The sequence below is a fragment of the Malaclemys terrapin genome, chromosome 16 (assembly GCF_027887155.1).
Source record: "Malaclemys terrapin pileata isolate rMalTer1 chromosome 16, rMalTer1.hap1, whole genome shotgun sequence".
Classification (NCBI taxonomy): domain Eukaryota; kingdom Metazoa; phylum Chordata; order Testudines; family Emydidae; genus Malaclemys; species Malaclemys terrapin.
In genome coordinates, this window is record NC_071520.1 from 29,379,081 (window position 1) to 29,396,861 (window position 17,781).

The 17,781-nt window shown below is 45.3% G+C and overlaps 1 protein-coding gene across 3 annotated transcripts in view; it reads right to left on the reverse strand.

The window, feature by feature from the left end:
* The window catches only part of CORO1C (coronin 1C), a 71,509-nt gene extending 56,286 nt beyond the window's left edge, over positions 1–15,223 (reverse strand). Inside the window, exon 1 of one of the 3 annotated variants that reach the window (XM_054006179.1) lies at positions 15,139–15,223. Coding sequence is in view for 1 of the 3 variants with exons in the window: in XM_054006178.1 (XP_053862153.1) it covers positions 12,732–14,187 (1,456 nt within the window). In the remaining 2 variants the exon portion in view is untranslated. Of the gene's footprint in view, positions 1–6,296; positions 6,402–12,731; positions 15,111–15,138 lie in introns of those variants that run through there. The other 2 variants (XM_054006178.1, XM_054006180.1) reach the window with 2 other exon arrangements.
* Between the last annotated feature and the right edge of the window lie 2,558 nt (positions 15,224–17,781).

The window sequence follows — 17,781 nt, forward strand, 5'->3', positions numbered from 1 at the left end:
TTGAAAGCAGTGGTTGCGGGGAGGAGAATGGGGGAATGGTTCTCTTTAAGACAGACTACTGAACATCCACAAAATGCTAGGTAATAGCCATTGCATCGTTTGGAGGCAAGTCACATCAATTCCAAACTGGCACTAGACCTACAGGATGTGTCTAGAAACCACACATTATACCGTAGAGTCTATGAGCCCCAGTCATGGACCAGGACGCCATTGTTCAGGATGCTGTACAAAGAGAACAAAAAGATGGTCCCTGCCCCAGACAGCTTACAATCTAAGTCTAAGAAATGAGAGAACAGATGGATACAAATAGACAGGGGAGTACAAGGAAACAGTGAGATCATAGTGATTATAACTCAGGTTAACTGGAATCACAAATCCATTCTTAAAGACAAGGTTAAACTTTAGAATCAGATGTGAACCAACAAAAGCCAGAGAATTCCAGGCAAATGCTGCTAACTCCATCCTCAACACAATCATATCAGACTCCCTTGTTTTTAAACAGTTTGAATCACAATTGTTTTAATTTCATTTCCATTGCTTTTTTTAAAGTGGATGACTGAAGGAGCAAAGAAGGAAAAACTAATTATAATGGCTTAAGAGAGACCCAGCTCACCGACAAAAATCATTCTGATTCCTCCAAACACAGAATACCATGCACCATCACAGGGACTTCCAGCTATGTTCAGACCAGATGGAGCCTTTCACCACACACCAGAATGCCTCCTACAGAACCATTACATCAATCCATTGCAAAGATAGTGTGCATAGTTTTAAAAAGATATTATAATCTGGACGAGAAACAGAATTTGTAGTTCTTGAACTGCAGACCAATTATTCCAACTGTAGAATTAAGACAGTCCAAAAAAGTGCAATTAAAAAGGATTCTTCCTTCCTTCCAGATATCCCGCCACCCCAAAATAAACTCAGGCAACTCAACCTTGGGATATGATGCCTTGAAATTCTCATTCCTTTCCTTGTTGGCCCGTCCTTTAAATTGCAGATTTAACCTTACCTTATTTAATTCAAGCTTGTGCTGTCTCTTGCCTTTTATTTTTTTGGATGCATTAACAGCAGTCAAAATGGGGGGCGGAGGGAGGGATTCACAGCTCAAGTTTTTTTCTGCTTATTTTTAATATTAGAAATTAAGGCCTTGTCTATCTTGGAAGACTGAAGACTAGTGACACCCCAGAAGTCAAGAAGGGCTTTTTAGTCATTGTTTACATTTTTGTTTTGTTAACACCTTCACCCTTTAACTTCAATGACGAATTAACATCTTGGATAAAGGACATCTATGTCAAAGATTCAGCAAACACCACTGGACATCACATCACTATTGCATGCAGAGATCCTGCATAGATTCTAGTCACTTTGCATTGCTTCATTACTTATATATAGTATATATACATTTTGTAAGTAACAAACCACACCTACTAACAACTGCTGATGCTCTAAAAAGTAAGCAGAGCTTTACAGAGCCTCTCACATCTGGGTCACTGGTCAATAGTGACCAGGAGAGACTACTATCTGCCATCTGTTCAGTGGCCAATATGAAAGGAGTTGGATGGTCTCAGTATATTTCCTACTGGATCGTTATGAACTTCTCATAAACCAGAACTAGCCCCCTTTTAGCAATCTCCAAGACTAAAGATACAGCTGCCCAGGTGAGCCCCCTAGAACAGAGTTCTGAGACAATGGTGAGGCACCTTGGACCTGTCACTGCTGTACCTGTGAGGCAGACACCTTTCATGAGCATCACTGATCAAAGCAGATCAAAAGTCAAGGACTAAAATTAAAACATTTTTAACAAAGTTTAAATTGTTTTATTTAAGTTTGTCAATGTGAGCATGGGATGAATTAAACTCATCCTAAAGGGGATTCAGATTGGTCAGAGAACAGACAGGAACTACCTAATGGCATGCTAAATGCGCCTAGAATAACCAACTTTCGAAAAGCAGCCAGCCTGAGTCACTTCAGTTAACCTAAGTCTGTACTATCTTAGTTCTGCGATCAAGAGCTAATCCTAATAACTTCAGCATCACTTGCCCTTTATCAATTATAGCACTACAAAGAAATATCAGTTCACATTTCACCAGCCTGGAGCAGCTGACATTCTGATTCTTGAAACAGTTGATGTGGTTGTGGATTTTAAACAAGCAGTTTCTAACCAGCCTGACTCAATAGTCAGTCACCACAAGGCAAGTGGGTTCAAGCTTTTTTTTTTTTTTTTTTTTTTGGGGGGGGGGAAGGGCAAGAGGGCGATAGGGAGTTCAGGAGAAACAGTACATTAAAATTTTGTTCATATACACTTAAAGATTTTAAACTAGGGCACTTCAATCCCTCAGTGACTTACTGTTCCACTACATCCTTAAGGAGGCACTGAAATATTCATAACAAATGTTAAGCCTAAATATACAAAAACATATTTAAAAATCAGAAGAATGTGCTTGTGAGGTTGCATGAAACGACATTCTTAACCCTGGGAGTGGTGCATTGATGACCTCATCAAGCAGAAAACTCAGGCCAGGAAGTGTTTTGCTCATGTCCTCAAAATAGGAAGCCAGCACCCAAACTCATTTTATTCTACCAAGGCAACAGTGAAATTGAAAACAGTCACTTACATGCTCTTGCAACTAAAATGCAAGGTTGTGCTTAAATGGGACATTTTATGAAGTCGCCATTAAAATCTTTAAGTTAAGTGATTGTTAAGTGTATATATCCTTCATACTTCTCTGTGCTATATCACTAAGGAAAGCAGATATTTTATTCTTTCGAGCATTCCATTTCATTGCTATTACACGGATTCTCTGCCTCGTGCTTGGAGTGAATCCCAGAAGTGACAGATGCAATAAGCATGAAGATTTAACTTGAAAAACCCAATGATGTTTGAAAAGGCAGCTCACTAGAAGACAGAGTAATCCCAACACAGTACATAAAAAAGAGACACAAATGCTGATTAAAGCAATCTGTGTGCAAGGCTACAAATGACCATTAAAAATTTACCATTATGAAGAGTGATATCAAAAACAAACACAAGGCACATACTCCCATATGCCTATTACGGGTTGCTGGGTCTTACTGTAGCTATTGCAAATCCACAAAAAATAAACGTGCTTTGGCTTTGTCACAACAGTACTTGATCTTTTACCTCTGTGGTGTGCACACAACCTTTAGCAAACATGAATATTAGCTGTAACAAGATGTGTCAGCGAACGTATAGCAACCTGATTTTCTCTTCAGTGCATGAAAGCATTTCAAAGCTTGCTGTTAAAATCCACTTTCATACACCCCCCCTAAGGTATTTGCCATTTTCTCTAGCCACACATCCCTATTACATATGGGCATATTTCATTTCTACGGCATGCACTGTGTCATTCACACAGCTTTCCCCAACCTCCAATGTGCACACATGGCTTCTACCATCATGCTCTTCTCTACATGTGTAGGTAAATAGAGGTTAACTTCAAATAGTTTATCTATAACCCATCCAAAGGCTAAGCAAGGACTGGCATTAGTAAATGGGCTGCATCAGTTAATAGTTTTCAAAAAACAAGTTCTCTTATATGTTGCTAATATCTTAGGCCTGATTATGCAAACCCGCATGCATAGTTCCAATAGCTTTACTCGTGTATGCATTTCCAGGATTGAGACTTTAGATTAATAATACAAAATATCCAACCACTAATGTACATCAATTGTTTTGAACAATGAGTGCACCAATCATTTTTACTTTTGTTTCCAGCCAGCTTCTAGTCAATTTTGTTATGAGTCTCTCATGCACTGTCACAATACTGCATTGTCTGCAGTTGAAACACTACAATGGAATGTTTTTGTTTAAAAATTGTAGCTATTGTATTTTGATTTATGGGAAATATTTCTATTGAGCTTTAATTTTGTAGAAGCTTTTTTTTAATAAAGTAGAAATTGGGGCCAACAATTGACACCCCTTTAAATTCCAATCTTTCACTTGGCAGCATTGACAGAAAGTACCTTTTAGCAAGGGAATCACACCCAAGGGACACTCTTCACATAAGTTTTGTGCTTTCCTTGGCTTTCAAGAGGATTTAGAATAGGCATCAATATGGCATTGACATCTACTACACCAACACAATACAACATAAGCTTAAGGAAATGTCCTACACTTGATCATCTCTCTCCCTCTATGACATTACACAGCAGCAACAAAAGAGCCTTCCACAGGGCAACATACACATTATGTGGAGTTGACTAATACCTCCGCTTGTACACAGTCAACAATTTGAAGAACAAAAGAATCAGATTTCTTCTCACATACTAACATATATTATGTCACCCCTTAAGCCTAATGTATGTATGGCTCAGAATGCATCATCATGAGCAAACTGCAATGCCAAAGTCATGTGTGAAAGATGTACAGGGGAAAAAAAGGCTGGACTGTCTACCAGGAGGGGCCAGGGTCGTGTGTCCAATTTTTTAAATCAAGATTGGATGTTTTTTCTAAAAGATATGCTTAGGAATTATTTTGGGCAAGTTCTACAGCCTGCCTTATACAACTCCAACTAGATTACAATAGTCCCTTCTGGCCTTGGACTTTAGGAGTTTATGAATTTGCACCTCATAGTCCTTTCTTTCTTAAAGAGACACTCATTTTCCTTCTCTCCTCCATGAGGAAAGTCAGAAATCAACCTGCCAAGTCTCACTTATCTATACAAAGCCTTCATTGTGAATTAATTTTAAGTAATATTTTATTGCATCTCTCCTGGGGAGAAGGATTCTGCTGTGTGTTCAATGAGATGTTTAAAAGCTCACTGACACTTTTCAGAAATCTCCCCTATTCAGAATCTCCGCAGGGCCACCTAGCTGTGACAGCATCCCACCTTTAAATATGGAAAGATCTTCAATAATCACAGCGAGACCAGCCTGGCCTGCAGTGAGGAATTCACACAGAAAGATCTCATTCAATTTCAGCAGCAAATATTAAGCATCTCATTTATCAGAGTTCAGTCTCCAAAAACCTCCCTTTGTTTCCCTTGGTCAGCAGAGAACCTACATCCCCTTGTTTGTCCCTGCTAGTAGCCATTCCCAGTTTTGTCCTTATAATACATACAAGCTAACCCTGGTGGAAGACATGCTTTGCCTCAGCACATACAGTATCAGTCTCCTCACCCATCACAGTAGAGTGAATGCTCCTAAAGCCCCCAATCCACATACACACAGACAGTTCCATCCCCAGCCCGCCCACAATTGCAACCTGTTTAAATATCAAACCCTTACATGCCTCTGGCTCCTAGCCCACCCCATCAAACCCATCCAGCTTCTCCAGCCAGCGATCACCCCACCAGCCCCTATGCAGCCCTAACGTTCCCCCAAGCCTTCACCTTCTCACCCAGCCCCCTCCTCCCCCACCCGGCCCCCGCACCCGCACCCCTCCTCCCCACCCGTCCCCCTCTTCCCCACCCAACACCCGCACCCAGCCCCCTCTTCCCCACCCAACACCCAGCCCCCTTTTCCCCACCCAGCACCCGGCACCCAACACCCGCCCCCTCCTCCCCACCCGGCTCCTTCTTCTCCACCCGGCCCCCGGCCCCCGCACCCCTCCTCCCCCACCCGGCACCCGGCCCCCGCCCCCCTCTTCCCCACCCGGCCCCCGCACCCCTCTTCCCCACCCAGCACCCGGCACCCAACACCCGCACCCAGCCCCCTCCTCCCCACCCGGCTCCTTCTTCTCCACCCGGCTCCCGCCCCCAGATCTCTCTTCCCAGCCACCTCCCACACCCTGCACCCAGCTCCCTTTTCCCCACCCAACTCCCTCTTCCCCCCCCGGCCGGCCCCCAACTCCCTCTTCCCCCCCCGGCCGGCCCCCAACTCCCTCTTCCCCCCCCGGCCGGCCCCCAACTCCCTCTTCCCCCCCCGGCCGGCCCCCAACTCCCTCTTCCCCCCCCGGCCGGCCCCCAACTCCCTCTGTCCCCCCCGGCCGGCCCCCAACTCCCTCTGTCCCCCCCGGCCGGCCCCCAACTCCCTCTGTCCCCCCCGGCCGGCCCCCAACTCCCTCTGTCCCCCCCGGCCGGCCCCCAACTCCCTCTGTCCCCCCCGGCCGGCCCCCAACTCCCTCTGTCCCCCCCGGCCGGCCCCCAACTCCCTCTGTCCCACCCCGCACCCGGCTCCCTCTGTCCCCCCCGGCCGGCCGGCACCCGGCTCCCTCTGTCCCAGCCCGCACCTCCTCCCCACCCAGCTACACGTAGCGCCCACCCCACCCTGCTCTCCCCGCACCCAGCTCCCTCTTCCCCACCCAGCTACACACAGCAACGCGCCCCACTCACCGCGCACCACGATCCCGCGCTCCGTCCGCTCCTCAGCCCAGCGGAGCCGCCTCCTGCCGCCGCCCGACTCCGACTGACCACGGCGTGGAGGGCAGCGCCGACACAGGCCCCGCCCCCGGACACGCCCCTTTCCGCACGCACTAGGCCCCGCCCCCAGGCCCGGAGAGACACAGAGTGGCAGCCCGGACGGCCAATCGCAGCGCGGGGCGGCCACACTGCAGGAGCAGGGAAGGCTGCTGCCCCACCCTCACCCCCACCAGCGGGGCGGAGCCAGGCAGCAACCCCTCCCCCCCTCAGGGCCTCCCATCGCCTCAGGGACCCCCCCCCGCCCCGCCCCGGCCCAACCGGCCCCCTCTGCCCTGCCAGGCGCGGGGGTAGCCGGCTCTGCTGACAGGCCACCCCCTCACAGACTCCGCCCCCGCTGCCCCACCCCCGGCCCCGCCTGGCTGTGCCCAACCGCCGCCCTCCCGCCCCCGGGGTGCAGGGCCCTGCCCGCCGTGCCCCCAGGGCCAGGGCCAGAGCCAGTGCCCGCCTGCGGGGTTCTGGCGCTGAAGGCCGGGCCCGTCACTACAGCAACAGAAATAGTAACTGGCAGGTGCACCACAGCAACAGACACAATGCCTGGGGGGGTGGACGCGCACCCCAGGGCGATGGACGTGCACCCCAGGGTGATGGACACGCACCCCAGAGGAGGGACGGACGCGCACCTGGGACCGATGGTCATACACCCCACGGCAATGGATGTGCCCCCGGGACCGATGGTCATACACCCCACGGCAATGGATGTGCCCCCGGGAGCAATGGCCATGGACATGCACCCCAGAGGAGGGACGGACATGCACCTGGGACCGATGGTCATACATCCCACGGCAATGGATGTGCCCCCGGGAGCAATGGCCATGGACACGCACCCCAGAGGAGGGACGGACACGCACCTGGGACCGATGGTCATACACCCTACGGCAATGGAGGCGCGCACACAGAAGCGCTGGATGTGTGCCTCTAAGAGCAATGACTGCACACCAAGGAGGGACACACACACGCATGGGATCACCATTAAAGGGAAACCTGGGCCCCAGTCCTGCAGGCATCTTCTGACTTTTAGGTGCATCACTGACATCCATGCCATCTCTGGCTGCTGCCATGTTTGCATGCAATAACCCACATAACTGGACCCATGCTTGTAACTATCCAAACCTGACAGACCAATGCAGAGAATCCAGCACACACACCCAGCAAAGGGAAAGATAAAAATAATTGACTTATTCCACATTAAAAGAAAATTTAACTCCATTAGTAATTCTACTTGGTTTTGCCCTATACAACGTTGCAAGCATCTTAAATTCTTCATATGGTGGCTGAGGAAGTAGCTTTCTATCAAATCGAATCAAAATAAACTGATCTGAGAGATGCTCACAGATCCCAAATGACTATTGGATAACACTTTGCAGTGAGAAACAAGGAAGCCAGCTGTCTTAAAACCCAAAGATTTCCTCCTCCTGGCCTTAAAATAAATCCACATTTTTTGAATGTTGGCATCACTTAGGTACAGAACTTTTATCTCTGTTGTTCAATGAAATAGCCTAGAATAGAGATTTACTAGATCAACACTACTGACTTCAGTTCAGACAAACAACAAATGTCAGGGCTCCCAACATAATATAACTTCCAAGGTTTTATTTTTCTGTTACTGCAAGGCATGCTATGCGTAGACAAATTATGGTGTTTACATTGCTCAGAATGCCTCCAAAACAAAAGACCAATTTGGGCTCCTTATATCATTGGAATATATTGACCAAATTTGGCTGCTTACAATTAGACACTTAAATAAGTGATTTGATTTTCAGAAGGGCTGACCACCCAATTCTCATTAATGTCACTCAAGGTGAAAAATGTCTTAATTCACTGATGCACTGGGATAAGAACACTGTAAAATAAAGTGGTCCATTTTATGCCACATATTACAGACCCCAGGAGTTTTATTTGTAAATTATATACATGGTACATGACAGATAAAGGTGTAAGGCACGCAAAGAGAGTCTCAGCAGAGATGAATTTATCACAACTCCTGCTGGCTTGGCTGGGTCACAGTTGGCAGAAACCCCAGGGGATACAGTAGCTCCAAACCAAAACAAACAAATATATAAAACCTGACAAAAGTTTAACCACAGCTTCAGTAAGTGGAAAGGTCTCCCTCATTGTAAACACCACCATATTGCTAATACAGTAGCTACTCCACTGAAAAATTAGGTTTAAAATTGGATACATCCCTGCTGTGAGCTGCCTTCAGTGTCTTAACAGTTTGGGAGCAAAATCTTGCTTTTGAAATCCAGCCTAGCACATTTCCCCTCCACCCTCATCTACAAAAATCCCTTTATCATCAAAAATAAGAAAAACTACAAAAGCAATTTAGTACTACCTAAGTAATATTGCAGCTAATTTTTTCATCTTAGCAGACTTGAATTGTGATTCATATTTTCCACATACACGTGACTTGGTGAAGGACAAACACAGTGAGTCAGCGGTAGAGATGGGTCTATAACCTGGGCATCTTGGCTGCCAGTCCCCTTGCTATAAATCTGCTAGGAAACATACACCTGAGTTGCTTTGCCAATCACTGGGCTATAACAGCTACTTTTATAGCACACTACACAACAGGGTAGGTAGCACAGGAAGTGAATAAGAATGTTGCATCCCTGTAGTTTTCAGTTGGACATTTCAGATAAGGAGGATGTAATGAACCCAGCTGAAATTTGGTAACCTTGTCTCCAAAAACTGCCATGGTATTTTCAATGACCACAACTAACAGGGCCTGTTTTACATTTCAACCAAAAGACACTGTAACACAGTTTCCCCCTGAAACCATGCTGGAACATTCACTCAGTACCGACTTAGAAGGAAGGAAGACGCCTATCAATCCTCAGCACCATTTCCTCCAGCATTAGATGGGAAAGGGCCAAATATCACCCAAATTCTGACCTAGGACAATGAGCTAGTTAGGTCTTGGTATGGCTGCAGACATGCCGAGACATCATCAATCTTTATAGAGTGTCTTCATCAAAGTATAGAAAAATAAGTATAAGATTATATAAATTCTTCAATTCTCTTCAGGGCAGTCATCTTCACTATTTGTAGGCTAGCACTATTCTAACTACCGTGTTGCTTACAATTACAAAGCATATCAATATTAGCCTGACAATATATCTATCAAAAATATTTGTAAACATCACATTAAAGGCTGATTTTCCCCCAATTAAGTTTATGTTTTATTAGTAAATTAATGTAGCTAAAAAGATTACACAACAGAGTTTATATTCCTAAATCATCTCACCACTACCAGGATGACTAGAAATTTCACTTTACACGCTGGCATGGGACAAAAGGGATGTATAGAATTCCTTCAAGTTGAGCTGTTCACAGTTTTATCTCCCCCCCCTTGCCTCCCACACATGCTCCAAATGATAAATCCTGTAATTTCTTTGCGGAAAGGGAGCAGAGTGAATCATCAATCCTCACACTAACCCCTGACTCTGAAAGCCATGTCAGTTGCTAAATTTAGCTAACTTGCAAATACATATCTATTCTACCAGCACAATAATCATGCTATTTTGTTCATGCGAATATCTCAAAGTGCTTTACAAGTAATTAATTTGCTATGCCTCACAGCTTTACAGGTGGAGAAACTGAAGCATGGAAAGGTATATGGTCCACACTTCACTAATGGCTATGGTGCTCAACACTTCTGAAAAAAATCAAACCATAAGTGACCTGGCCCAAGGTCATCTCAATGAAACACTGTCCTGTGGTGATCTCTTCCCCAGACCTAGCTGAGCATTTGTTCAGTGAGAGAGAAACCTCTTTTGTTTGGCCTTATGATTCATTCAGTTCTTGGCCAGAAAGGGGAGCTATAGAATTATGCAATGCCGATAATAATAACTAGCGCAATATAAGAGTCTGATCTGATTAAAAAAGGGATTCAGGAGCGTGCACAATAGTGTGTGTCCTTCAGGACAGGGAAGGAGGATGAATGTGTGGACTAAAGCACAGGACTGGGAGTCATGAGTGCTGGGTTTTATTCCCAGCTCTGCTACAGCCCTGCTGCATGGCCTTGGGCATGTCCCTTCACCTCTCTGTGACTTAGTTTTCCAGGTGTAAAGTGGGGATAATAATACTGACCTGCTTTACAAGGGTATTATGACAGTCTGTTGCAGTGAATTGAGTAATATAATTAATGCATTGCTTGTAAGGGGAAATGCTTGGATGGAAAGTACTGCAGAGTGCAAAGTACCAATAAACAGAGTATTAGTAATTGTGTTCAGGGTATTTATTAATGAAAGACTATTGTTCCAAATCACTTACAAGTACATTATATAAAAAGGCTTTATGTTATGTACACACACAATATTTATCTACAGATATATATAGAGAGATATATAGATATATTCAGTATATTTTTGTTTCACCTTCTCCATTGTAGTGGTTTGTTCAAGATTTCTTTTCCCTTTTTATAATGTTTCAGTTCTAATTCCTAATTAAAATGTTAGGACACTAAATAAAAAAGCTGCAATTAATTGCAACAGATGGGGTTTTCTTTGTTGCCTGTCTCAGACATAGCAGATGATTAACTATAAAGAGACAGGCCAGAAAGAAGAACCAAAAAAAAAAAAAAAAAAAAGAGAGAGAGAAAGAGGAGAAAAAGCAGAATTCTATCTATGAAATGAATAACTTGGGATCAAAATTTCCTCTTGTGTTGAATAGTAAAAAGAATTCAGCCAGGCTCTGCATTGTAAACACAGGCTTTTGGAAATGAGCAGTAATGTGTGGATTTAACAGCGTTATTCCCGTAGCATTTTTTGTTACATTTGTCACATTTGAAATCTACATCCTGATTATTCAACCTATTTTGAATTCTTTTGTCATCTCCTCCCTTTTCACTCACTTCTGTTAAAGGTCCCATTACAAAAGCTGCAAGAGAGTCAGAAAAAGGAGACGAATGCAGCCAAAATCCTTGCCATCAGCCAGGGCCTGCCTGGGTCAGGTGGGTGCATTTCTTTTAAACATTAATTCCTCTGTGTGTTTGTTTATTTTTGATTTTGGAACAGTTAGATCATGAATATGGCACAATGGAGGGCCACTATTCCATATCCATAGCTAAAACTAGTATTCCTGTAAGACAACTTATTGCATCTACCAGCAGTTTCTGTTCCCCAAAATGCTGCGTGCCTCTTTGCTGATGTAAACATTATTTCGGAATGAATTTAAAAGCCAGATGCTCCATATTCCTTAGTCAGATAAAACTCCCATGGAGTGGTGGATTGGGTCTTTAAACCCAAGTGCCCTGAGAGGGATCAGTATCAGGGATGCTTGGTGTACTTAACCCAAGTCTTTCTAGTTGTTGATATTTAGCAGTTGCATACACATTTCATTTTGCAACTGTTTGTCTGATATTTTCCCTGGAACCTGGCATGATGTGGCTATAAACACTAAACCATTACTTCCCAAGAGTATGAGCTTGTTCTCCCCAGCTTTGCACCTCGTTCCCATTCTGATTCAGGTTTCCACCCTTTAAGTGACAATATAATGTGCAAGGCGAGGGAGATCCAGACCGATTTTTAAATTAAACATTTATTAATTGAAAAATATTCAAGGTTAACATAGATTTCCAGTGTCTTAAAATGTGACTTTTCCCCATAGGAAAATGTACAATAACCTACCAGATCATCAGTAATCTGGTTATATGAACTATGCAGCATAGGTCTACAACACACCTACAAACATACGTCTTTACTTTTAGTTTGATGTCTGTCTGACCCAGGTCTGTTTTTACAGTTTTACTGGTTTCATTTTAACAATGTAAGCTTGCCCACAGCTTGGCACAGCTTCAGGCTAGTATAGTCTTACTCCTCAAGAGAGTAATACAGCCAAGTCACACCACAAGAGTAAAAGAACCTAAGGGGAAAAACTGCATCTTATATCAACAGGAGTAAATTAATCAAAATATTGGTCCAGAGAGACAGTAGCAAGTGTGAACATGGGGAAGTGAGTGAAAGAACTGCAGCAAAGAGCATGTAGTTGATGAAAAGCACTATATAAGAGCTAGGTATTATTATTCAGTGAAACCTTTGTATAGTAAACCCCCTTTTCACAAAACAACTTAACTGTAAGTGGCAGTTTTACTAAACTCTGCATTGAAACAATTTGGGATTTTCACTCTACCTTACTACAGAGATTTGCTAGATCCCAGTTCGCTATGTGTTGCTCAATATTAATCAGATAGCTATTTCTTGAAGGGAGTCACCAACACATTTCATCAGACTCATCTCAGCCTGGAACCACCACCTGGGGTTTATTTTAAACTGAGCACTGCAATCCAAAGCTATAAACACAGAGAAGTATTCTGAAATCCTGCCCCCCAGCAGAGTTGCCACGGCTCACCTTTTCTGGCTGTACTGTGCGGAGGTGCTGACGCTTTGCCTTCTGCAGACTTCTGCCTTTCGAAAGTTTTCTTCACATCTGCAACTTTAAGCACTTTTTCATCCTCTTGATTTTCCTCCCCCTTTGGCTCCTGCTGAGCTGGGCCCCCTCCTGGGATCCTTTCTCCGGTGATTTTAGTTGCACTATCTGGAAATGTAGCTTCCGGCTGGTTTTTGCTAGAAGCAGTCCTATCATGTGGTTTCTGTAGCACCTCTGACATTGTTACAGTCTCACTGAAACTCACTGCCAAACCTTCAGTTTGTAACCTGGGTGAAGGGGCTTTTGAGGAGTTTTGCTGGCTGTTTGAATCGGATACCACTGAATCTGCCTCACTTCTGAGGTCTTCTCCACTCTCAGGGTGAAGGACGTGGCTGTCATTCTCTCTCGAATCTCCGGCAATCAGAGCACAATTTGAAATTGCTGAGACCATTATCTCAAGGCTCTTCACTACCTGCTTATCTTTATCAAGCTTTCCTGCTGGATCCTTTTCACCAGTCTGACCATTGGGGCAATGGTCTGCAGAGCTTTCAGTAGGAGAGGAAAAATTAACTGTCTGCCTAAAGTTTCCACCTGGATTGCTGCTTTCCCAAAAGGTATGTGAAGCAGATTGCACTGTTCTGGCCTCTTTGCTTTGCAATGTACAATCCATCACCATGGCTTCTCGCTCCCTGCTATCTGACCTGCTCTGGACGCTGGGTTTATTTTCCTCCGAGGGAGAGTTCAGTGTCAGCTTGTTAACTTGTCTGCTCTCTATGCTACTTTCTGAGTCCGACCAGCTTATCTGCGTCTTCAGTGTTCCTTGAAAAGCGTTGATCATATTTACCCTTCCAGCTGCAGCTTGCTCTGTCCCTTGGTAACTTTCCTGGTGGCTGGCATTTCTCCGGATCAGAGGCAACTTGTATTCTGTCATTTCCTTTCTCCCTTCAGGTTCCGTGTGGACAAATGGATGAATTTCTCCCTCTTGGCTGGAGATATTGATTTCAGCTTTCTCCAGCCTATAAACAACAGCGTTCGCCTTCCTGCTTTCAGCCTCATCTCCCAAACACTGCTGTCCAAACTGCATTTCAAACACCTCTGAAGAGACTTCACCTTCCATACCTTTCCCACCTGCTTTGGTCACGGTTCGCTTTTTAGAGCATGACTCCTCTGCCATCAGTCCCTGGGTCCCTCTCTCACACACTCCTCTTCTTATTTGTAACTTCTTGGTGGAAACATGCACATCATAATCAGTGCCCTTGGGCTCATCTCTCTCCGTCTGGAGTCCCAGGCCCTCATAGCCAACTTGCTTCTTACTCAGCAAAACATAATCTTCGCACTTCATCTTGGAGGTTTTGCTGGAGAGAGGAGAGTCTCTCCTTCTCATCTTACCTTTGTCATCAAGTAAATATCCAGAGCGGCGCCAGGTAGAGGCTTCCATCACTAGCAGCTCAGTATTTTTAATCACTTATCCAAATGCTTTGAAACTGACAGACTGAGCTCTCTCCCCACTTTGAGTCTCCAGAGTTTTCACCACCACCTCCTCAGTGAGACTGGACGCAGCTTGGAAACCTCTGTTACTAGGTTATGGGATGCAGCATTATTCAGAATCACAGACGCTAGAGGTGGAAAACACATTTTGGGACGATGGAGTCCATTCTCTGTGGCAGGGCAGGATGTCGTCTCCTGACGATGGAGGGGGTCAGGATTGATATTACACTTGACGTTCGCCAGACTTATCCTACCTGAGCAGGCACAACTACATCCAAAGTCCACTGGCTTCTAATTTGTTGGTGCATAACACTTGACATGCAGGCTTTGCTCTATATCTGTGTTCTCCTCCAGTTAATCTCCCTCTTTTCCCCAACTGGGATAGTAATTTCTGGCGATTCCCTACGGTTTCCCTTTGGTGGCTGATCTTGCTGCAATCCCCACAGCTGTTTTCATGGTTATTTACAGTCACATAATTTGTTGTAGTTCATCTGTGCTGGATCATCTTCTGTCAACTGTTCTGTGGCTTTTATAGAGATCTTGGAAATATACGTCCACACCCCTGGTTCATTTTCTAGTGCTTTAACATGAGCCTCTGTCACAACCCCCTTCTACCCAAACGCTTCTTCCTTGGAAGCTGTGTGCAGTGCACACTGATACTGGGACCTTGGTCTGGATCGCAGCGTACTTGGGAAAGATACTGTGTACACAAAGTATTTAGGGCAGAGACAGATTGGCTGGAGTTATCTGCAGGAATATGTTATTGTTAAGTGAATTACTGTGTCATCAAAGTATTCCAGAGATAAACAGAGAAGCCCAACACCAGATTCCATTAAGAGACTAAAAAACACACAACTTATCAAAAAACCCTTACTAAAGTTTTGGGCATTGCTAAACAAACCTTCATGCAGAAAGTTCCTCTCTCCAGATTACAGTTCTGCCAAACAAGTGCCTGTAAGCTCTCCTGAGAATGAGGCAGGAGGGAGGGGAAGGAGAGATTTTTAAAGAGTCCTAATCCATTTATATACAGTCCCAAATGCCTGACATTTTCACTAATGGTGAACATGGCATGCCACCAATGACCTATTTCCATCCCATAGGCTCTCCCCAGCTCTTTGCCTTTTAGGGTGTGCTAAGTGTCGAGCTTCTCTATTTGTATCTCACTCAGAATCGCAAGTGGGAATATTAAAAAAAGGCACTAGAAAGACATCAGTTCCGTAGCTGTGTGAGCAACTGTGCATTATGCAAACCGAACTCTCTCCATATCCCTCAACAGTTACTTGCTGACGTGGTATGTTCAGTCTATGGCTGGGCAAGGCTGAGACTTATATGTTCTGTCCTCCTTGACTGTGCCTATTTACTGTTGGAGGCTAAGCCGAAGAGCAGGGTAGAGGTGCCTCTGAAAGTCGGCCAAATGCAAAGCACGAGTGGTCTGGAAATAGGGCCCCAAGATATGTTTATTTAACAGTGGAAGTTCAGGGGAATTTTTAAAAATGATTTGATTGCTGGCAAAAGGTGCCAGATTGACAGGTCTGGAGGCTGAAATCCTGAGTTTATCCCCAGATCAGGCACCGGTCAGGGAAAGCTTCCCCCACATGGCCACCTGCCTTGCTCTTCACCGGCAGGGATCAGTTCTAGAAGTGGGAGCACAGCTAGTTCTCCATGTCCCTTTTAATCTTTGGCCTCTGAGCTGAAACTGCCAATGAGAGGGCCAGTTCGTGCCAGTGACTTCTGCAAGATGGCCACTTGTCCACTAGGACCTGAAACAGAGCTGTCCCACCCCCTTTACACAAGCCACCCGGCAGCCATCAAAAGTATTAACTTCCCATCGCCGCCATCCCAAGCCAGATCCGAACCAATGACCTAGAAGTGAAAGGCTCCACATCATCATCATCATCATCAGCCCCTTGCGCCAGCTAGCCCCACTGTGGGGAACAGCATCAGCACACAGCGAGACAAAACCCAGCATCCTACATCCACAGCAAGGCTGCCCAAAACAAACAACTGCCCTACTTCGGGCTCACACGCGGAGTGCTGCAAAAGGGTCTGCAGCAGTGTTTTCCATCTACACCCTTGGAACAACACTGTGTCATCATCCCTTCAGGTGCAGGAGCTGCTGCCAGCCCTCTCCTGAGCAGAGGATTTAAACAGATCTCCCTCTCCCCCATTCCCACCCCATCTTCACTTTTGGAGCAATATTTGGAGAAAGTAGGTGGTGGGGTGACAAGCCTTAAGGCCAGGCTGCTTCCTGTCAACGTAAGGACATCAGATTCATATGCATTTGCCTTTGTCATGACAGTTACCTCCATCCGAAGGGCCATGCCTATGGTGCTGACTGTTTTCCACCGAGCCATGCATGCTCCATCCCTAAAACATTTGCAAGCCCTATCGTTTTCCTGTCCCCAATTTCTCAAAAGTACTAAAGCCATAGAGCTCCCAGTAGAATAATAGATGCTCCTTGGGAAGTGGGGCTTTATATCTCTTCCTACTATAAACAGGAGATAACATATCCATGTATTGGCTAGATCTACACAGTTGTTTTATTACCCCTAGAACTGATTTCAGATCTGCACAATAAGGTGAATACAGCTTGATGCTTTAAAATCAGGGAAGAAGGACTAGTGTTATCTGCAGCTTCCTAGGGATGACGGGAAGTTTACACAAAACAAACGTTTCCAGCTGAATTTGCAAAAGCAACTCCCTGCAAGACGAACCCCATTGCCCTAAAGGCTTATGGTCAATGTGTCACAAGCCAAGTGACATTATGACATAACATCGAGTGTCCCCAGTCGAAGGCCTTTCACATCAAGTGTTTTATTTCAAAGAGTTCTTTATCAAGCACCTGGCAGACTCCTGTGACGTGAGCCGGTGGCTGCCCCTTTAAATCTATGCATAAAAGGACATTGTTATTGCAGTGACTTTGCCTCCACATGGTTGGAAAATTCACTGTAGCGCACAGGGCAGCAGTGAACTACTTTTAGGGACTATGCTACATGCCAGGCGAGGGCTGAGGCTGGCACAGATTGGCCAGGCTACTCATCGGCTGTCAGACCACTTGCTTACCCAGCTAGCTTCCCAAAGCTGGAGCAATAAGCAGAGGGGTTAGCAATTTGAGATCTGTGTACACATGCTGGCTGGGACTCTGCCACCCCCATTCCGCCCGCAGTGTAATCAGCAACACACATTGGGCAGTCAGAGACGGCAAGTGACAGGCTCATAAAAGGCTCCATAAAGAACAAGATCAGCTGGTTGATCACCATAAACCGGGCCCAGTGTATCCTGGGATTTCATGACCTTGCAATTTGCTGCAGAAACCCACCCCTTGCCTCAGAACTCTGACGCCAAAGCTAAGCTGCCATTTAGAAGAACATTTACATGTCTAGCCCTTATGGCTGCCAAGGAAGCTGTCTAAATGTGACCGGAGAGTAAATCGATACAGAGTTGTCTTCAGGAGTCTGCAGACAGCTTGAAACTAGTAATCGGCAAAGAGGAGGAGGCTGCCCTGTTCATCGCAATGGGTTGTTAACCCAGAAACTTAGTTCTG